Source organism: Melanaphis sacchari, unplaced genomic scaffold (assembly GCF_002803265.2).
Source record: "Melanaphis sacchari strain LSU unplaced genomic scaffold, SCAv2.0 Contig61_pilon_pilon, whole genome shotgun sequence".
Classification (NCBI taxonomy): domain Eukaryota; kingdom Metazoa; phylum Arthropoda; class Insecta; order Hemiptera; family Aphididae; genus Melanaphis; species Melanaphis sacchari.
In genome coordinates this window covers 1,401,701-1,426,718 of record NW_020271437.1, presented here as the reverse complement: position 1 = coordinate 1,426,718, position 25,018 = coordinate 1,401,701, and the positions used below count along the sequence as shown (strand labels likewise).

The following is a 25,018-nucleotide window of genomic DNA, read 5'->3' as shown; positions in this document are numbered from 1 at the left end:
CATAACTATATTTGGCGTGTCAATATTTGTTGTTAAAGTAGATTTTTTTGTAAAACTATAAAAAAATTCAAACTATTGTAATATATTATAATATTACATAAACCTACCACATTACTGTGATTAAACACAGGCTATAAATAACCCTTTAAATTATTAATTTGATAAATGAATTAGTTAAAATAACTTAATCTATTCTATAAAAATATAACTATCACAAGTTTTGATTATATAAGACGTATGTATGGTTCATATCATAAACTTAAAATTTATTTATAATTTCATAAAAATTGTTTTGCCTTTAATTTAATGATTAAATTTATTTTTATTTTTAACTCGAAATAATATTTTATTTTTTTTTTTTCGTAGATGTACACTGTACTCTTTTATAAGTACCTATATTTTGTAATGATTATATTGCGTTAAATACGTGTATTTACGTTTATTCTAATATAATTTACCTGAATAGAAATAAATGATATAATTACAAACAATTAATAATTTTTATTAGGTAATTTGCTAAACCATATTGCCTAGTTTGAATTGCTAAGAAACAGAAAATTAATGCAGGTTTCCAATTTATTTTAATATGTCCTTTTACTTGTAGTGCTTATGTTTTAGTACTTGTAAGCACTAAACAAACTCAAATTAATATACCAGTTACCAGTTTATCATGTACCTATAAACTAACTCATTAAAAAAATGTAAATGATTTTAATAATAATAACTATCATTATTATACTATAATGTCTAATCATTTATAATCACATTTTTGTTCAATAAAATAAATTTATTGCTACTGTCACATACAACGTGTTTAATTACACTATAGGTAATAATAATTATACGATGGTTGTTACTTATTTAAAAAATTAACAATCATTATTATTATTATTATTATTATTATTATTAGTGACTTGGTATGGTAAAAGAATTTGTGACGTGTGACTCGTGATAAACACGATGTAATAAAATATTATGCCTTTATTATAACGTTTTTTGGAGTATAAAAACAACCAAGTTAAACAGTATTCGGTTCGTTTATCTTAACTCTAGTTCATAATAACGGAATAAATTGAATGTTTACAATTATAGTATAATAATATTATGTACATTACTTTTGTTCACGGCCGCTTACACGTCAATTTTTTTACAATCAAAAATTATTACACTATTGAAAATTAATGTAAAATATAATTATTTTATACATGTATAAAACTTTATGTAATGCTTAAACGTTTTTCCTTTTCTAAGTTGACATCATGTCGGGAGTTTTGTCATCATTATTTTGCCCTCGAATGCGCGTATCTTTCATCACACAACTCATGCGATCTGTATATATGTAGCAGCTATTCAACGTTTCACTATGTGCCCATGTATACACGTATATAATACGTCATTATAAGTACTACAACAGTACTCTTATTCTGTTTATCTTAAGTCTATTTTTATTTTTATTTCCTTTTAATTTACGTTCTCTTTATTTACCCGAGACATATACATACAAAACGTATTACCTATATTTATAACTTATATGAACGTGTAATGATATTGATGTTTACTATTAATACTTTCCTTTTTTGTTTCATATAATTTCACAGATACATAATATATTAATATATTAATTATAATGAATCTACAACAGTAGGTAATCTTTTCGGTTTTATTATTATAATTATTCCCCATGTTTTAATTTTTAAACGTATTGAAAAATAGTATACACAATATTTATAAATATATTAATAAAATAATACGTGGTACATACAACATACATATCGTAGAGGTTCTGAGATTAAGTAATATAAATAAATTATAATATATAGCGCATATTTACATCACTCAAGCTATAATAGAATCTTGTTATTTTTAATATACGGGTATTCTAAGATACAAAAATTAAGTTTTTTATTACGTTAGTTTATGATTTTGAAATTTCACAATACATTTTTCATTATACGTAGTACTTTGTATATTATTATTAAAATTATTTTATTTTTTTTTGCGATGACGATAATTGTGTGATTAATTTATGTGAATAGGTATTTACTAATGTATCTGAACTTGACCCCTTTTTTCGATTAAAAATCGAAAGTCAAAAATCTTGTTTTGTTTAAGAAATTAAAAATTGTAATTTGGTGACATATATACATAAAAAAAGAATCATATATGTTTTATATTATCTGTTATTTAAATACAAAGATTTTCACAACACTGAATTTATAGGTTTGAATTTAAAATATACTTGATAGACGTATTTATTAGATACTTGGAGATTTTATGGCTAAAGTTGAGAAGTATTAACTAATAAAAGTATTTTTAATATTAAAAACACTTACATAAATTAAAACATATACAAATGATGATTTATTTTATAGATGAAATTGGTAAAATGATTATTCATTAAAATAAATACCTAAAAACTATTATATATATAGGAAAGCATTTATAATATACGTCGTGCCATATTATCTTAAGTTTGATAATTTTATCAATGTATTTTTGAACAAATAAATAAGTATATTTCTAATTTTGACTTAGGATAAATTTGATAATTTGTAACAAAAACTAAAAAGTATAAAATGTTTTTAAATAATAGGTATAATTTATCAATAAAAAAAAAAAAATAATAATAATAATAACAGGTAAATGATTCACGTGATAAATTATTTATTGAATTATAAATGATAAAAAATTAGGAAAGTACAGAAAATAAGTACTTGAATTTTTATTAGCGTAGAAAAAACAATAATTCTCAATTTCACTTACAGTGAAATATTTTAAAGTTTCAAACACAAGTTATATAAATGATAAAAATTAAAATCAAATTTAAGTGTAGAGACATATTGGTGTCGATTTATTGTGAATAGTGGAAAACGTAAGTTATAAACTTACAAATATTTAAATGTGTTACAATATTATATAATAACTATTGTATTATAGAGTTTCATCAAACTAAATTATTATAACCTTGTGTATTGTGTATGGAAAAAATCTTCATTTGAACTGAATTGTTGAACATTATAATATGTATATTGTATATGCTATAAACGCGCGTTACTAGTTATGCATAAATTCATGAATATGCACGTACGTATGTATACATATATGTATACCTATGTATATTGTATATGTTTGTGATGACACATAATATATGATATATTATTGTTACCATAATACTGTTATTTCTAGACATAAGTCGAAACAAACTATGAAACTAATTTTAGTTAAAACTATCATATTAATGAGTAATATAATATTAAAATATTTCATCGTATTATTATTTATTGTCGTGGTGGGATACCATTAAACCTATTATATACCTACATTCTACATATTTTTTAGTTGTATTTAAAATAATAGTTTTTTTTATTTAAGAAAAAAAAGGAAAATATGAGCACGTGCTTGACGATTGCCGAAATAAGAACGAAAGAATAAAAAAAAAAAAATACAAACGAGTGAGCGCTTGTTAAGCTTGGTATTGACCTCGCCGCGCTGTACGTACATGTAATGGTACAATAATAATAGCCTGTAATTCCCAACCATTATAATATTATATAATATATTGTACTATTATAATATTTATATTATATACGTACCAAAATATAATATAATATATCGTTATAATTACCAACGAGCTCTCGCACGCCTATAGACCATTCGTCGTCATCTTCATTGCCGAGTCCGTCGTCCATCGACTCTGCCGCTACTGCTGCTTCGGAGGGCGTAGTCGAAACAAAATAAATAAAAACGCGCGTGTACACCTATAGCCATATATTATTATAGGTTTTAATATATACGATATGTAATACCAGAAGCCGCTTATTTTTCATTACAAATACTTCTATATATATTGTTATTAGGTTTTTTTTAATTACTATAATACTAGCGTTCGGTACCTATGGATGCATAATATAATATCATATTATATTATACATACGCGAGCACATAATATATGATGTTATAGATTATTATTAAAAGTATATACATAAATATATACATATATATTATACAGTGGTAGGCGGTTGTGTTGTTATTGGATTTTCTCGGCTACCGGATTGGGCGGCGAAAACAATTCTGAATGTAAAAATTACTAGACGCGTTTATACAATATATATAATATATATACATACATTATATAGCTATGACCGTGTATAGTCGTGGTAAATGCGTTTAGTGTTGTGTGTCTGTGTGTGTGTGTGTGTGTATGAGTACAAACGTGTGTGTGCGTATGCGTTAGTAGTTGCTGTGTACGAGATGAAAATATTAAATACGTTTGGCGGCGGTGGCGTGTGTATTCGATTTGCATAAACGACCGGCAATTGTCGGGGTCCAAGATTAATTCCGGTGGCAGTTGTCCGCTCGATAAATTACAACCGACCGGGGCAAAAGTGGTTTTTTAGGTATTCCGTACACAACAAATGGTTCACATGCGTAGAAACGACGACGATTATTCGCCTTATTATTATTTACCTTATTTACTTTTTTTTTTCACTTCCAATCTTCTTCCTTTCTCATGAATATGCAACGGCAACTGCGATAATACTTTTTTTTTTAAACAATGTAGACAGACACACAACACACACACACACTGCAACACTGAACATGAACGCGCGCAAACATCTTTAATAATATGTACATTATTAAGTATTATATAACATATGAGAAATAATTTAATATTAGAACATATTATCACGTACCTATTATACTATCGTGGAGTGATCACACAAGAAATATTTTATCAATTTCTATATCGTCGTTTCGTATTACTTGTACCTTTGCGCTCATTTTTCAATCATTACAATATTACATAGATTCATAGGTATAAGTTCCAGCACAGACTTCTTCCAATAACCTCAAACTGTATAACATGTCTGCCATACCCGGTTATGTATGTTGTATTAATCATATTTTAATAATATTGTTAACCGCAACCGCTAAACTAACTTTATTATGCATAAGATATCAACAAGTAAATTTGAAAATAATATCATATTGAATAAATATCTATAGCTTTATTGACTTCTATAGTCTTATACTTAAATTCACAATATTGTCAATTTTATTTTATTTATCTACCATTTTTCAAAATCATTACGACACACGCATAATGTGACATATAATACTAAAATACACAATGTTTTTTTTGTTATTTCTATAAAATATTATATTGTATAAAATTTACGATTTTTATTAGTTGAACTATGAATCGATTTGTTTTCATGAATTGTTCTTGTCTTTTGATATTGTGGTACAAAATTATTAATATGAAAAAATTTATTTTCAACTAGTAAGGAATGTGTTTTATTTTAATTAAACTTCTCACGTTCATCATTGAACTCTCGCCTCTACAAATCTATATGATTGGAAAGTTATACTAAAGCAGTATAGGTATAAAAAAACTTATAATAATATCAACACAAACAAAATGTTTATAACCGATTTATCGATACAATAATAATTGTATATATTAAGTAATACGAATAAACGTAAATTATAATAATAATATATAGATACACGATATTAAAGCGTTAAATAATAATTATTATGCCCGAGTGATGAATAAAAAAAAATGGTGTTCACTAATATTATATGTACTAAAAAAATAGACTTAAGTAGGTTTATCAAAAAGGTAGATACATTATTTCGAATGCACTGGTGTGGAAATAATTTGTTGCATTGCGATAGTATCAGTACTTATCTCCCACGGTAAAATTTGTCATTATTTAAAATACCTATTATTGCACCATGGTAACTTTTCAAAAAAACGGAACAAGCCAATCGTCTAGCGATTTATTTATTTAATCGACCGGACTCATATGACTGTCAGACTGTGGGAAAAAATAAAGGTTTTTACATAGAATTTTTACCGATCTTTAACAGTTTTTATAATTACCTAATATCTATACGTACATAATAATTGAAATTTTTAATGATTTTATTAAATACGATCAATCTACTAAATGTTATATAATAATTTAAGCCTTACAACTTCTATAAGCATGTCGTGTATTATTTTATCGTTTTTGCAGTTACCATGTTTCAAGCCTGTCGTAAAGAAGACATTCATCCCTTCTGTTAACAGTAACTTATCGTGAACGTTTTAGAATCACTTCTCGACTATAGATCCTTTACAAATACTAACAAATTTTGCTGCGTTATCAAGCATAATGATATAACATATAATTATTAGAACATAATAATGATGGTGTATTTGTTTATTAATTATGACAGATTTACATGCAAGTTGTCGCTTTATCAACAATGTCTGCAGTGGTAGCCATTGATCACATTCGGTAAAATTGGCAGTCAACTTATATAACTCCATGAGTCATGACGCTTTGCAGGCAGTGTACAAGCTAATAAATATATATATATTATATGCATATATGCATGCACTGTAAATTCTATGTACTCACACGGGAATACAAGCGGCAGTTTCTAACGAGTACTATTGTAAATATATTGTAGCGAATATAATATTGTTTATACACATATGTATATATTATATATGTGTGTGTATATTATATTACATACATATAATCCAAGAAAAAGATAAAACAAAAACTAACATCTGCTGGTTTTGCATTGTTTCTACCGCCGCTATCGTTGCTATGGTATAGGTCTGTCGCATATTTACTATTTTTCACTCGTTTACATGGATATATATATATACAAATGTACACACGAGTCCGGTATATTCTTTGCGAGTATGGTTTTTTTTCTCGCGACGAACACATTTCGGGCGGAAAAACAAAAGAAAAAAAACCAGTAAAAACGTGTACCTAATATCGGAGTTTTGTGGTTCAGCACACCTATAACACACACACACACACACACACACACACATACATACACAGACCCTCGTTAAAGTTTCATTATATTACCGCGTACGGTGCGGCGTCTCGGTAACGCACCGGCAAGCGAACGTTGAACCGACAAACAACAATCGCGCGAGTGTCGTCAGTGCGGAACTATCTATACTCACGCACGATTATGTGTATATGTGTGTGTGTGTATGTACCGTTGCGTACAAGTCGAAGGAGCACTTTTAGGGATAATATCGAGGGAAAAAAAATTCTTGTATATGCTTGGGGATTACCCCCGATCCGGTGCCAGGTCCGTTTGTGTATGTACGCCGAAGCCTTTGAACTAATGCGCGACTGCGGTATAGAGACGCCAAGAAAATAATATATATCTGGTAAAGGTGTATGCGCGACAAATCCTTTTTTAGTCGTCGCCACCATCCCGGTAACGTGAAGTCAAGGTTGGACCATTACCGCGCGGTTGACGTGTCCTGACTATACGCCACTAAGGCGGCGACGGCTACAGTGGCGCGAACAAACGGGGCGAAGGGCACAGGATTTTTCTCCTGCAAGTCACGTGCGCCGGGCACACGGAGGGGACCGATGTCCTTCTTTTCGGTTGTCTACACACACACGCACACCGTATCCTTTTAATACCCACACACGCACTACCAACGATCACGTGCTACGTAATGACATCGTTACACGTGTGTGTCAATAAGGCCTGTCCGGTGATTAAGGCGGATCAAAATTGTATATATATCCGCCAATAGGAGACGACGGCGGCGGCGGCGAGTGCTGGTCCGTACAGTCGTGTTGTAATACTATTGAACACTTTTGTTACAATAGAAGCACAATATTCGTAGTCGAATTTATTTCTAAACGATTTTTATTGCTCGCCGAGTGCGTTAAACGGATTTGATTTTCGTGATAAAGACAATGATTAGTCGATCTAGGTATCATGATGTTTATAAAATAAATAATATATACCACGATCGTACGCAGGCATAATAATCATACCGAGTTTTTTTTTTTCATGCGATTTCTGTTGAATTAATTTTATTTATTTTTTACCACTTCAAATAACAATAGTCTTCAGTCTCCGGCAGACGTATATTAGGTATTATTATTATATTTGGCACCTCTCCTGCAGTAGATGTAATTATTGACTTTAAGCTTCTTTTCGGAAAGAATAAAAAATAAAAAAAACTAGCTATTTTCTTCACACACATACAGTCGCACAAACAAGACGTGTTGTACGCGATTGTGTCGGGAAGGCATTGTTAATAAACGCCGCATTGTCTTCAATATTATACATACACGCACACGCACGCACGCACGCATGCAGTCGTAATATGCGTACGGACAATGGGCGGGTAAATATGGGCTCATTGTGTTTGCACGGAGACGAAAACTAGAATATTTTGTAAACATCGGATATGTTATTGAGGATTTTTATGTGACTGGAATTCCATCGTCGTCGCGTCAGCTGCCCGAGCGACTTGGAACATTCCTATCGTCCACGGTTGTGACGATGATGATTGCAGTCTTTTCACCTTTCAATCGTCGTAGCATCATTATTATTATTCTCTAAAAACTCACGTACCTACCTAAAATACACCCCGAGGCCCTATGTGCATACAAACATGATAATATAATATTACAATATCATTATACATATACTTAACGCGTTGTCTTTCACAAGTTCTCAATCGCGAGTATGTGTGTATGTCGACAGATCTATTTTGATTGCATCGGTTAGGTTGTCATCGATCATCGTGCTGATATTATATCTATACACTCTCGTCGTTTAATGCAACGTATTATAGTGCTTACAGTCTACAGATAATATTATGCAAAGTCGCATTGTCTCTGTAAAAGTATATTTTTATTAAATCTCGTCATCAAAAAGATCACTAAAATGCAATACGTTGGGCGTATTACAATATCGTTTGTTTGATATTGCGCAATGAACGTGTATATTATGTCTATGGTAGTCGTGTATGGGTATTGGACACTTAATGTTAATTTTTTTTTATTCGGACAACCGTTTAAGTTATGTATTATTCAATAAATTATTGATGGAAATAAAAGTTTTTTTCGATGAAAACCTAATAGTTTTTATATTTTTTTCGAAATGGATATATTTATCTCAGGAACACAAAACTACTTTTCACTGATTATCTTGGCATAATTATTGGGAAATAAATTAATTAAGATGTACCTACATCTCGCGCCCACGTTCGGTCGTATATTTTATAAGTGCGGGAAACCGTTGCAATGTAAATTGCTTTGGAAACATATTTGATACTATTAGCATATGAACAAAACGACATTAAGCTACATGTTTCCTTGGCGTCTTAACCTAACCTTTCGTTCATTTGACTAAATTATAATCGCACAATATATTATATACGTGGATAGGTATAATAAACTGGAGTATGATATAAAATAAAACTGATCAAGTATTCTAGTGAGATTTAATTTTTAACGTGAAAATATTTTTACTGAGTATTACAAATTACAACGTAAATTTGTATGATTCAAAATATTCATATGGTATTGATAATATTTAACAATGAACAATTAAATGTTTCCGTCAAGAAAGTCAAAAAGCAAATCGCAATTTATGATTGAAAAACTACAAAACAACAACAACAACAAAAAAAAATTAAAAAAATAGGTACTCTTAACTGGTAAGCAATTAATAACAAACAAGCAACAGCTCACGACATATATTATACATCGAATATTTTAGGCACATAAAAATTCCTACGCACTAAAATAAATATGAACTATAAGTAGGTATATAATATGTATATATATATATATTATAATATATGTTTGTTTTTTATAAAATAACATCATGTTATTGTGCTGAATACATTTATTATCTCAAATTTTGCATAGAATAAATCTTAATACACTGGATTGAAACACTGGCTATATTTTATTTGAAATTCATTGATCAAATCTGTACTCAATTCATATTCAAGTTTTTTATTCTAGTTGTAATGCTTTTTTTTTAATTAATTCAAAATTACACTAGTCATTTATTGATTATGTGTTAATAAATTAATGTGTTATTACTTATTATATTAAACTACCCTGAGTTGTCAAGGAATGACATCTTTATCTAAAATATTTGTTATATATTTTTATATGCCAATTATAGAACATTATTCATTCAATATAATAATTTATTATTATTGTATAATTATGTCAAACTACAGATATAATGATTTACACACAAATTTAATGAAAACAATTATAGTCATTATAATTTAAATAATTTGGATCTATGGAAGATATCATATCAACACATAAACAAACATATTTTTAAATAAAATTTTATATATTATTATACATATTATACATTATATATTTTACAGATATCATGACGGACATGAAATATCTAACTGTTGAAATAATTAATTCATCAAGTACTTAAAATTGTGAAACTCACAAAAATTTGAATTACGATGGACTATTATTATAAATATTATTGTTTCTTATATTTTTGTATACCACGTAAGCCAATATACAAGTAAGGAGTATTAAGTACTTATGTAGTAAGTAGTTTATCAAATATATTTTATTTATTTCTCAGTTAGTATGTAGTGGACAATTTCTACAATTGTGTATTTTATTGTTTATGTAATTAAACGATGATAGTATAAGACTTGGCAAAAAAATATATCCAATGTAAAATATTTCAATATGATTTCAATAGGTATTTAATATTAATAACATATGAACAAATATATAATATACTGTATACAGTGCATTTAATAATGATATCTATAAATTATCATTCATCTTACCTAATAATAATATCACATTTGTTGTTCGTAAATATTATACCTTAATATTTATCGAAAACTAAATTATATATAAAAGAACAATATTTCAAAACGTCATTTTCTGAGGGAAATAGTGAAATTATTTTTTATTTACGATGCACTGTATAAATCTTTTATTTAACAAATAAAATCAACATTTTTTGTTTTATTTATTTTTAAACAGAAAAACCATGAAAGCACAATGCCACGCAAAAACATATTGTATATTTTAAAATAAAATCAATCAAGCATATCTTAAGTTAAAGACAGAGTGACAAAGTGTATCATTGGTATCAATAATATTATAATATGCTGTATGGATTTGTATGATTATCATATTTATAGTCATTGTTTTGAGATAAATCATACGATTACATTATAGCAATAATTTTTTTTTAATTTTCTATGTATGGGTGTATGGGTACGATTGATGTATATAAATATAGATAAATGTGTTTAATAAAATAATATACAATTATTATTACGTCAAATAGCTGCTATGGGTCGGTCGGATCTGCCTATTGAAGAGTCGCGACATCAGGTATATTATATTATTTTTACTTATATATGCGCTTTAGACACCGGATAAGGTTACCACGCAGAAATTGTAGGTAGCAAATGCGTTCGTTGTATCAATGAGCACATGCGTACTATATATTTACAGTAATTGAATAATATTACGTTTTTCGGACTCAGTAAACTGATTGAGATCCAAACAAAGACCATAGCGTATATAGTAGCGTACTATGATTGGGAATGCAAACCTTGAATGAAATCCAGGCAGCAGGTTTGTATCATTCATTATATTATGCATCATGCAATAATAATTTTCAGTAAAATAAACAGTACGTGATACATATTTTTTTCTATTATTATTATGATTTTTAAATATTTTATTCGTTTAAGTTGTTATTTAATACTTAAATACGTCAATATCATATTTATATGCAATGTTGTACCCTTTAGCAACAGCAGTTCAACTAGCAACGAAACATGATATAATATCACTAATCAAACTCCATTGCACCAACACGTAGAGGATAAATTGGAAATAATTTTACACAAAACTCCATTAAATTAAAAAATATGTTTCCATATGGTAACTGCCCTCAGATCTTCCTAAAAAGTTTGGAGTCATTCTAATAAGACTTTGGATTGGGCACTTACGGCCAACTAATGAGTAAAACAACCTTTCAATATACCTACCTATCATGTGGAACTCTAGTCTCGATCAAACACACAATGACCAAATGTTGAATATACATGGAATTCAGAACAAATAAAAAACTTCCAGAACATCTATCAAAAACTCTTGGCCATAACATATATTCTCACTAACAGCCACCATCGATTTCACAAAAAAAGTGAATCTTCAAAATAAACTATAAATTACAAAAAAGTATATACTTAAATTATCATTCCTAAAAATTGTAAACTAGCCAATATTTATATTTTTAATAATTAAAATTATGCCTATTCTTATTATATAGCATAACATATTTTCCAATTTCGCTGCTGGTATTTTATTATTATTATTATTATTAAAAAAAAATAAACTATCTTTATACTTTTTAATAACGCATGGGTGATGTGTTATAATGATAATATTTATTTATATATAAAATAAATATATGGTGTCAAACTAAAAAAAAAAACGGTTCGTTGACTTATCGATGTTTATTCAATTAAAATAAAATGAAAATATTCTTTTGTTTAGTAACAAGTTTTTAATACTAAAGTATAAAAATATTCAATGTTTTAGTATTGTATTCTTGATAATATATGATATAATGTAATTATTTTAAGCAATATAATTTCGATTTTAACTGCTGCTTGGGTAAAAAAAAGTAAGCTAAGGACAATAATGCCTACTTCATAAAAAATATTTCTATATACACATAACGACATAACGCATGAAGCATAATAGCATCATCGCGTTTAACTGTATAACCTGCGTGACTACGTAGGTATAATAGACGTATTAGCGGTGGTGGTCTAATCAACTGAAGCAATGATAATAATATGTAATATATAATATAATAAATTAAACATGTGTGTATAGTTATAGAACTTAACTATAATCTGTTGGGCTTGGTGTTTAAGGTGTATATTATAACGAACGTTCCGTTCCCCAGTTTGCTACAGTAACGCACCCAGCCAGAGGACACTTCTTTAAAGGGCGCACCTATTTTTTTATTCTTTTTTTTTTTGTTGTTGTTCCGAGCCACGACAAATCTAACGTCTGCGTTTTTTTCTCTTTATACATACGTGTCTGTGGCTCTACGTGTAAATGTATATATATACATACATGTGTGTGTGTGTGTGTTATAAGGACAATAAAATACGATTCTGGCAGACCCACATGACTACAAAACGATCGGATGTACTCGCACACACTCACGCGCGCGCGCGTTTATAATGGTGGTGTATGTACGTATGTATATTATATTCTTTGCGTCTCTCTCTTAAAAAAGAAAATAGTAATAATAATAATAATAATAATATACGGACGTACGTGGGCGAAGTTTTGAACTCGTCGTGATGAGGCGCGCAGGCCACATGAATGAATACGCGCCCGGGGCACAGCGAAGGCGAATGCGGGTGATTTAAAATAATAAAATAATAAAAATTATAAAGTAAAACCCATTCAAGGTCCACACGTCGTTGTATTTCTTTATTATTATTATTATTATTGTTATAATAAATCCAATAACGGAATTTGCCATAATCGAAGGATCGGTATAGGTATAATTATATAACATTGAACGTATCAATATGAATAATGTATATGTGTATTGTACATGTACTGATGGTTTATATGGATTAGGTACCTTTATAAACTATTACTAACGTTTGCATTTAATGTTCTATAAACGTACTAAATACATGTATACTAATAGTTATGAAAATGAAAAAATAAACAATTTGAACTGTTTATATTCTTGGATTTCTATGTTTTTACATCGAAAACTGCAAATTTAGTTAAAATATTGTTATATTTTAAAACTGTAGAAAATATAATCAAATATAATTTTCTGGTATTTACATCTAAAATAATAATAATGTTATATATTAATACATACGTATTAATTTGTAATAAATAGTATGTAACATAAATTAAACGAAGGATTCAAAATTTAACCTGTATAGTATTGTTAGTAACAAATTCATGGCATAGACCATGATTAAAAGTTAAAACAAAAAACCAATATATATTTTTTTATTAATTCATACATTTTTTAACATGAATATCATCAAACTAGCGTTTAACTTATTAAATATGGTTAAAAAGAGAAGTATGCACCAAACAATAATAGATATTTCATTTGTATTAAACTATAATGTTATGAAATAAACTTAAGGCGTACCAAGAAATAATATTTGTAAAAATCAAAGAAAACATGAATAGATGACAAAGTTCAAACTCTAATTAATATTTAAAATATTATAAAATTATTATTAAGTTAAATTTGCGTTATGTTTGGAAACATTTTTTTTTTTTTTTTTTTTGGTGTTTATAATATTATGTTGTAGAAAACCGTGATATTAAAAATATTTCTACATAAAATAGTTCACATCTTCCTGTTTAAATATACAATATATTTAGTAGAAAAATCATTCGTCTCATTTGTAAACCACCTACAAAAGGATTCGTATTGTTTACTATCATTATATTACGGTCGAATTCAAGCTCATACTTTATATTATTACAATGTATAGCTACGTCATCTGACGAAGAGTCGTCGACTTTGCTTATATTTTTCGAAACCATAGCCATAGTGTTCGACAGTCCTACGTCAAAGTTAGTCGTTTCAGTAAGACTCTCATTATAGCTGGTTTATTCGAATATATCATACAATAGTAGTCGACAATATTCTATTATTGTATAGAGCGTACGCCCGTTTGCATTGTTGTATGGCTGCACGTATACTGCGTACAATATAATAATAGTATTTAGATATAAGTACGCGATTGTTTGTCTTTTGTACGTCATATAGACCACCGGGGTGCTACGCCTTATTATAAAGATTACGTTTATTTTAAAGATCGAAACCAAACGTAGTTATCCTATATCCCATAATAATATTTTATTATAAAATAATATTTCTGTTGGTTGTAAAACGCATCGTTATAATTATACCCGTGTATATTCAAACGTTGTAACAATATTATAATATACTAATATACTTGACTTTCACGGTGTTTAAATATATGTTTGTATTACTTTTACGTTCAATTTGAAAATGGACAATGTGATTATTCTGTTAATGCGCATAATATTATTAATATAATACAACTTAGACGTTTCTCAATAAAAAATTAGTTTATGAAATTGCATCGAAAAAGTGCACGTATGTGCGTAAATATAATATTATGTATTACGTACCTATTATATTTTGAGTCTTTCGAATACACGATGTGATATATGTTGCTATGTAATTTCACTTCTTAAAAGTTATTTTTGAAATCCGGTTTCGTGTAAAATTATTTTTGTTTGACTTTATACTGGTTCAAAGTAATGTTGTCTCTATTGACAAGGAATTTACATTGCATTTTAGCGAATTACATGTAACATACAAATTGGTACCTTAACCAATTTTATCTATGTATACACTAAACATAGTAGAATTTATGTGAAAAACTCGAAATACACCGAATAACAATTGTTATCTGCTAGCTACAGCTGTTTTAGTCACTATATTGTGTGTCCAAAGGCAGCTGTAATGCATTTTCGACAAGACAATATTATTATCATCGTATCAGTACAACAAAAACCTATTTTTAATTTTTTTTTATACGTATAGGTATTATAATATTTATTTAATATTTATTATCAGACACATTCACATGCTTAAATATGAATATAAAACTACTATGTAAACATTTTAATATAATTACGACTTTTGTATCACCGGTGATTGAAATTCGATGTAGTGGAAAACGTTGATGGAAATGGTTATAAAGTATATTATGATGAAATATAATATAGAACAATACTAATACACATTTAAAATTACCTATACTTTAATTATTGTGTATCTAAGACGAGTAGTATTATAGGATAATAGTTGTAACTTTATACAGTGTGGGCTACACACTGAGTAGTTTTCCAATTTTCCTGTTCGTATAATATCTATTATTGTACTTATTATTATTATGATTTCGAATCCCAATGCTTGGATAGAACAATTTCTGTAAAACGCGTTTACAAAAAATATGTAAAAATACATATTCATAATAGTAACCATAGAATTTAATACTTTTATTCCATGAATACTTTCGTAAAATGTAGATACCTACTATGATAGTTATAATATGCATATTGCGTTTCACTTTATCGGAACACATTAATAATTATTGAATTTAGATTTTAAGTAGATAAATATATGTAAAATATGTACGCCAAAAACCGGCAGTCGCGTCGATCAGTATCCGACCAATTTTGTGTATGTCCGGTAAAACGCGCACACACGCTGTGCGATAGTATGATATATTATGATGATTTGTCGTCGGGGGCAACCGAACTGTCGTTCTTATCTGCTATCGATGCGTGACAAATTGTCCGGGACCAAATTGCATAATAATAATAATTATTAATATTTATGTGTGACATTACATTAAAATATCTATGATTTTATAGGCGCTCGTATCTGGTGTACCACTTTTAGTAGGCACGCAATTATTACCGCTGGTATTCAAACGTTAAAGATTAAAGAAAAATAATAAGAACATTCTTTTTTCTACTTAATTAAATTTTCTAGACAAATTATGTATTAAAAAAAATTATTATAAGTATATTATTTTATTTTATTTTTTTTTTTTCTGATTTGAGTTGTGCTATGTTTTTGGTTTATTAAAAACAGTTTAAAATTAGTTTTATACTGTTGAGTTAAACATAGTACTTTTACTGCCTATACATTGAAACATTTTAAATATATAATTTACAGTAGTTGAGTAATTAAATTTTATTTATTTGATACTCATAATAACGAACATTAAAATAAAAAAAACGTGTTTATTTTTTTTTTTAATTTAGTTGCATTCTTCCTGTTACACGTAAAACATAAGATTTTCTTATTACAAAAATATATATTCATACCTATAACAAATTTAAAATTAAAGATATGAATTATATTACCTTTATTTTATTTACAATAAATAATGGCAGTGCAGTAGAAATTATATGTATTAATGGCTATAATTGCTATAATCAAGATAAACAAAACAATAGTATTATGGACATGTTCATTTCAATATCTTTCTGAGATCGACAATAAAATAAAGATAATACCAATAATAAATTCTTTACTAAATGTATATTTTAATTAATTTATTTCAATCAAACTATAACTAATTATATAATAACTAATTTTATAAAATATTATATGTTTCTATTAGTCAAGTATCGCTTTGTTCGATATTTTTCAAACGGTATTTGTATTTTATATGAATATAAATCCTAAACGACTGTAAGATCTGTCCATCCACCCTACATATTCTTTTTTTCTTATTAGTGTTAAATTAAAAGTTTTAATTTTTCAATTTTTTAGAAATATAATACCTAAGCCTAATTTATGGTAAACTCAAAGAAAACTGAAAATCTTAATACACTAAAATATAGTTTAGAAGAATAGGTATGCTTTTAATAAATTTTAAATTTTAAAAACACTCAGGATCCTTATGTAGTATAATAGTGAATAGCTACCACTGAAATATAGATAATTTTTAACGGGGTAAAACATAATATCAAAATACATTATGCAACCATATACGATTGCTTAGTTAAATTAAAAAATAATATTACTCATTAACATTTTTATATTCTTACCATCAACTATGTAATATTCGTAATCATTGTATGATTTTCTACCTAAGCTGTGACAATAATTGGAATATGATTATGAGCAGCAGCAGAACCAAATTGATCGCGAATCCAGAGAATGTGTGCGGGCAACCGTCATTAGTGCCGAATCGATTATCGGCCACGATTACATTATCGATCCACTCTTTATGGTAGTTAACTATCAAGAAACGAACTTGATCGATACTTCCAGTTTTGGAGGCTTGAATCTTAGTCCGGTACGTGTGACTAATTATACCATACTGCAATCCGTCGCAGATTAAAGGATCTCCTGTGTCATTTCGAAGTAGTTGATTTGGCATCCCGCAGATGAACTCGCGCCATGTCTTGCTGACAATTGTCTGAGTTTCTAAGCTGATAGGTGTACAATAAATTTACCATTATTAAATTTGGCCTGCAGAAAATATCGTTTAATATACGAATAAAATAACCTCCCATAAAAATAAGTGTACGTACATGTTAGGAATTACATCGTCTCTGTTATGAATTGGAAAAGATTAAAAGTATGTCTTTTATCTATAAATAATATCTATTAGCAGTGGGTAATAATTTTAATGAATACTGCAGATTAACCAATTCAAATTGTTTATTTTTCGAACCCGAATTTTACAACCATCAGAAAAATAACATTTTGTAGTACACATCCACATGTGTTATTTTCATCTTACATACATGCGATATAGAACATTTTCGTGCAGTAAAATTCATTTCATGTTATTAGCTTTAATATTAGAGTAAATTTACCTATAATCAAACAAAAAGGTAAGAATTTTATCTAGGCCATCACTTAGCCTTTTATTGATATTAAAATTTTAAACTGAGTTATAGCTATGTAAAATATTAAAATTTTAAAATTCTCATAACTCACTTTAAAATTATAATATTAATTAATAAAAGCCTATGAGATGGCCTAGATAATTTTTTTACATTTAAGTTTGATAATACATAAATTTACTGTAATATTAAAAAGTTAATAAAATAAAATGGATTTTGCAGAACGAAAATTTGATATCGTTTTAAGTATATAATACATGCAAGTGTGGCGTCCTCTTAAAAATTCTGAATTTATACTTAAGGGGACTGGAGCGTGATTCATTTTCGGTCGAAAATATAGCTCACTACTTCTATCATTACATCCGATATAATGTTCTGATATTTATTTTGAACACGGATTTATTCATACATCCATGATTCATACGATAATAAGTAATAACTAATAATACTATGTATACTCGATTGACTCTGGACAAGCTTTGAGCCCGTACATGACATTGACTGGAATGTAATAATAAGGTGTCAGCCGTCTTGTTGCTACCACTACGCAAGCCAGAGCTTTAGTAGTGAAGTTATCGTCGATCGGACCATTGATAATATTTGGTAGCTGTGCATACCTAGGCACGTTTAACGGTTCACGTAACTACGGGGATAACAATGAAACCATTAGTTAAAGAGTACTGAGAATAAGATAGTAGGGATGCTTACAACTACGATGCTGATGTCCGCGGTTAGTGTGTACGAGTCGAAATCCGGATGAATATAAACGAAGCTTGCGTTCGAGCATTGTCTATGGTATGTTGTAACGGTCACCTGCAGCAAAATACAAATAAAATAAACATTACTAATTATTGAAAAAAATTAGACTAGAAATTTAAGTATTATTTTCATTTATTTGATATTATAAACAGCAATATAGTAAAACTGGTCATGAAAAATCAAAATGATAAATTTGTGATGGGTCTAAGTTGAGATAACAGGTATTGTGCCTAACCGATCTATAAATAATGATATTATTTTATAATTAAAAAAATTATTATATGGAAGTTAATTAGATAGGACAAAAAAAAAAATGGCATTCTTTTTACAATAGCTACTCAGTGGATAGAAAAGTAAGGATATTTATTAGATTTTTAACCACAATAAAGATACAATAACAACATAAAATATGATAAATCAAAAGTTTTTATTACGGCGCATGGTACACAAGTACACAACAAACCCAATTTCTTTATACCAACGATATACTTGGGATAGAAAAAATATGATTATAGAGTGCTTTATCAGCAATGCTTCGCTATATTGATATTATTATAAATTCTACAGTTGACAATTTCTGATCAGCTGATTACATCATTGTATATGTGTGGTTCATACCACAATTTCGGTCATTCTCGTCGTGCAGTAAGCGGTTGTAAGCACGTGCCAGGGCGATACCAGAGTGCCGCCACACACCGGTTCGTCAGGTAGACCTTCCAAGTATACCAGATATGGATAATCGACTTCCAAGCGGTCAGTGCAGGTTACTTGCGGCACTACTGTTTGAGTTGAGTTGGTTGTCGATCGTAGCCGAGTGGGGTGACGATGCCTCGTTGTCGTCTTATAATCTTTGTCTGACTGTTGCGAGCCGCCATCGTGGTTTGCTATGAGTTTCGTCATTGTTTCAGAAATCCAGCCAGCGTACCTATTGACAAACAAGAGTCTTCCCTGAATGACCGAATCTCCGCATTCAGTCGCTTCTGTCGCTGGAGATGCATTTGTGCCATCGTACCCATAGCTAAAGATTCCATACTGATACCGACCACTGGAGCACAACAGTGGGTCAGCCCGGTCACACGGCAATCGCGTAACTGCCGGGCCTATTGTCTCGGCACACAAGAAATCTGCCCAAGTAAATCCGATCACGTACTCAAAACCAGGGCTGAAACGGCGCGGGAAACATCATCCTGTATCATTCACTTTCGTTGTTTATTAAAACACGTGAATTATGTATTTATTTATTTATACGGGACAAGTCCAAAAAGTAACAGTTGGTTAAAAAATAAACAGAATAATGAAGAGTGAAAAATTGTGATCGTAGCTTGTAATATTATTTAAATTGATAATAAGGTTGTTATCAAAAATCTAAAAAAAATCAATGATAATAAGGTTGTTAGTAAAAATTAAAAGTTTTACGTGATAGATCATCGAAGAAGTGAAATTTATAAAGAAAAATAAGAAAGGAGAGAGTATAATATATCTTCAGGGATATTCTCAGTGACAAATTTAATAAACACCAAAAATAAAAATAAATCGATAGATTGATACATACTATTATAAGTAGGAAAGTAGAGAACCATAAATTATATCAACAAGATTAGGTTAGGTTATTCGATCAACTTATTTTGAAAAACCTGAGTATTGCTTAGAATGAGCTATATTTACATGATATGCAATTATATAAAAAAAATCAATAAACATGATCACGAAAAACGGCTATTGTTGATACCTTTAGTGTAATTTTAGAATTAAAACATTTGTTATAAGCTCGTAAATGGAAAATATTTTGGTTAAAATTATAGGAATAAATTTTACAAAATATTTATGATAAACAAATTAAAAATTCATATTTTTAAGTAAATTGACTTTTCTATGTTATGCACTATTTTTAAAAACATATTGATCATTAATATCAAAAATATTTTTAAATTTAAATTTAAAACTATTATAGATCGAATATTAATTTTTTTTTTTTGTAGGTATTTTGCTCACTTTGATTTTGGAATACGACAAGCAGTGCGGCCATACTTGACACGTACTGGTACCTTGTAACTACGTTCATGAGGTGCACCAATCCCTACAACAACGCAATTCAGTTCAACATCACTATTGAACGTTCTTGACGATAGTCCGACAAAACGTTCAACATATTGAAACGGTTTCTTGAGCTGTTATAAATGTTATAAGGTTACATTTTATGATTATGTTATGACATAAACGTTAAGAGTCTTAGCAATGCGTTATAAGAAACTTATTCATGGATCGTTCATCTTTCTCTCACTTTTATCAGCGATAAATCAAACATGCGTGTGGCTTTATCGTATGACGGATGGATATAAACACTTATGGCCCGGTGGTATTTGATGGAGTTGCCAGGTGTCCTCCAATACGCCTATAGGCAGAAAAACGAATAATCAAGAAATACGGACATCAAATGCTTGGTCTACAAGCAAGTGCATGGATTAACTATTAAAGTGTTGTAGGTACGAAGGGGCACAGAGCGTATCGCTAACGTAATTTCAGAAGAATTCCATATTATACATAAGTAACTATATTTTACGTGTGACATTATAGTTCAGTCATAAAGAAATTTAATTTTCAATCTATTGGTTTGGTTTTGACGACTTAATAATAAATACACACAATATATTACCTCATTATAAGTATCGATGTGTAATAAGTAAATGTACGTATATGAACACGAATGTTTGAAATATATATGCTCTATCTTTTACTAAAAGTCAAGCACGATTGCAAAAATTAAAATTTATCTATATTTCTTCAATATATTTTGACTTTAAACATTAGGTTCCCTAATTATACGACCCAACGTATAGTTTGGCCACCTCCAAACATGAAAATTTTCGAATATTTTTTTTTAGGTCACTCAAAATTTAATTTTAAAATCTCTGCAATAGACACCCAAATAGATTTTAGTCTATTTAGATTTGATTATTAATAATTAACTTAACTATTACGTAACTAATAACTATATTATTAAATAAACGAACTTAACTATAAATTGTTTATGCTATAAAATATTGTATATTATATATAAATTAATTTTATTTATATCTATAAAATAATAAGTTTTACTAAGTTTAAGATTAATGATAATACCATTAGGGGAAGGGGGTAAAATACTTGGTTAATCATATTGTTTAGTATTATACCAAGTTGTATTTAATAATAATATGGTTATGTCTGTAAGAACCATGATAAATCATGAAAAATAATCATTTTTATCACTTTTATCTTCGTACAATTAATGTAGTGCCCTCTGAACTCAACTTGGTCGTGGTTGTCAAACGCGACGTGCAATACGCCGATGACAAAACGAACACCGAAGATATCAGGGTTCCTGAGCAGATGACAGCCTTCCAGTTCATTTCATCATCTATTTTTCTGGTAGTTAAGCCAACTAAAAATGGAAATTCAGTGGTGACGTTCAATCGGAATGAGGACACGATAGATGTTCTACCACCGGTTTCGATAGTTTGCTGTAGCCCTAATGTTACAACAATAACAACAACAAATGAAAAACGTTGCATTATCTTTGCTGCATCAAAGTTCCCGAACGTAATACAGAACATCGATCACAATTGATTTGGTTAAAATTATGGTATACATATTATCAAAAACTTGACGTAATAAAACATTAAAAATAACTATTATTATTATTAAAATGGTTATTTTATTATTTTTATCTAAAACATAACACAATATTGCTAAGAAACACAACCACTAAACAAAAAAAAAAAATTAATTAATTACTGTGAAAACAATATTTTTTACTTTTTTTCATGATCTAAATTGTTTCTTACATCCTAGCTAAATAGCTAAATGTGTTAATGCAGTGATATTTTGTTCTCTTGTACTTTTCAGCTTTCTGTTAACACTTTTTCGGATTAAAAAAAATTATTTAAAATGTATCGTTCAACATAATATCGCAATGCCGGTTATCTGATATTTGCATGCTTGATAAATCAACTTATATAGTATATATATATTATATAATATTAATAATATAATCAATAGTTTAATCATGACTTTCATCAGATATTGAAGTATAAAGTTACTGTGATACAATTAACTGCTCAGACCTCAAGTATATTATAGTATAGATGTTAGTAAGATTTGACAATTTAATAATGTTGAAGTTACGTTTGAATATTTTCGTGGAACATGAACTCTCTATATAATCTATATAAGCATGTATATCAATATGGCTGGAACGTAATATGCACATATTTCATATTTTATAATATTATATTGTTATAATTTTCGTTGTGGTAAACATTAAATTTTAATTAAATTAATAACGATACCGTTTGGAGATAATAATTTTCGTAATATGTATAGTGCCATAAACTGCAGTAAAATCTATAATCACACCACTGCAGAGTCAAAACGCGTAACGCGTGTATAATAACATCATATATAAATATATTGTTTATATTTTTATTTTTAGTAGTCGTAGCGAATTTAATTACACTGCAGGTTTTATCGCAAAAAAAAAAATACAATACAAAATTTACATCAATCATGTGAATACGCAAGTAAATATTACACAAAAGCATTAAATTTGCTCAGTATTAATATTTAATATTTTTTCACTATAGTTTAATTGTTCACTTGTTTTCGACTTGTATTTTAACGATGATGTGCAAAATTCGAATATTAAAACCTGCAGCTTTTTTTAAAGTTACTTTTTATTCTTAATACCCAATAAGCAATTCTTAATACCCAATAAGGTATAGCTTATATGCATACGTCGCAGTGGCGTATTTTACTTGTGGCGTGAGAGGTAATTAAACAATCACCCCACTCCTAGGTAGTTTTTTAGTCATGTGTTCGTATAATAATACAATTTTCAAACTAGCATTATGAAAAATAAAAATGAATATAACTGTACAAAAAACATTTAAGAAGATTAGATAAGGGGAATTTTATCTAATGTTACTGTATATTCGATTACAGTACTAAAAAATTGTTATTTTATCCGCCTTCAATTTTTTGGCTGAGCTTCGAGTATGCCAGATAGTGGGCATATGGCAAAAGGGGGAAGGTTTTCTATAATACAAATATTACAAACTACCACTGAAGGATATGTATTAAAAATATGTAGTTGTGTTAAATCGTAAAGTACCTATAATATAATATAATACGTATAATATACGCGTAGGTGTATTTTAGCAACTTTCTCTGGCTTTCCGTCTACTTCAAACTCAGGAATTATTGCGTCTATATATATATATACATGTTCCATACGATATATTATGATACTATCGAGAACATGTCAACTATAATATGTGTATATGTATAAATGGGTAATGGGTATAAACCATTATATATAATAAGTATAGGTATGTATAATATTAATATATAATATATTATACGCTTGCCGATCCAAAATCAAATTACAAATTAGTGATTCGCCTCTATTTCGACAGAAGTTTGCTGCTGCGGTCATAGCCAGCGCCACACGTGTAAATATACATACAAATGTACAATATACATTATGTATGTATATATATATATATGTATGTATGTGTGTGTGTGTGTGTGTATTTGTTTACGAGATGACTTATTTTAAATACACCGTCAAGCTTTACACTAACGCCGCACAAGGTCGTTTGTTTATAAATCTCATATCATAAGACTTATGGAGACCGGTTTTGTGTACCCGTACCCATATTATACACACTCGTTTTCTTTAAATTGTATTTTGTAATATATGTATAATAATAATATAAAGCTTGATAAAAAAAAAATTGATTGGTCTCGTCTGTTTTGTGCGGTTTATTATAATTAATTTCATGAAATTATAACGTTTATATCTCGTTGGATAATATTATACATTTTGTCCGTTTCTAAAAGTCGTACAAAAAACGTATAGGTAAAAAATATTTGATAATAACATTAAATCAAACGAAAGTTTCCTGTTTACAGGATAACATAAAACACTGCATGTTTTCATA

The 25,018-nt window shown here is 28.6% G+C and overlaps 1 protein-coding gene across 1 annotated transcript; it reads right to left on the bottom strand.

Annotated features, from left to right (window-relative positions):
- Window positions 1–17,480: 17,480 nt before the first annotated feature.
- On the bottom strand, window positions 17,481–22,630 carry LOC112600174. The gene is made up of 7 exons (XM_025347341.1): window positions 22,301–22,630; window positions 21,319–21,429; window positions 21,030–21,205; window positions 19,656–20,199; window positions 18,987–19,091; window positions 18,737–18,921; window positions 17,481–17,858 (listed from the first exon to the last, which is right to left on the bottom strand). The coding sequence occupies exons 1-7, from the start codon at window positions 22,628–22,630 to the stop codon at window positions 17,510–17,512; spliced, it is 1,800 nt and encodes a 599-aa protein (XP_025203126.1). The 3' UTR covers window positions 17,481–17,509.
- Between the last annotated feature and the right edge of the window lie 2,388 nt (window positions 22,631–25,018).

What these genes read in the sequence shown, in the direction of transcription:
- LOC112600174 (XM_025347341.1), bottom strand. Translation starts at nt 22,630, where the DNA reads ATGTTCTGTATTACGTTCGGGAACTTTGATGCAGCAAAGATAATGCAA. An exon ending in CAGAGGGCACTACATTAATT is followed by an intron (nt 21,430 to 22,300) that starts GTACGAAGATAA and finishes TTCTGCCTATAG; the next exon opens with GCGTATTGGAGGACACCTGG. An exon ending in CGAGAATGACCGAAATTGTG is followed by an intron (nt 19,092 to 19,655) that starts GTATGAACCACA and finishes ATTTTGCTGCAG; the next exon opens with GTGACCGTTACAACATACCA.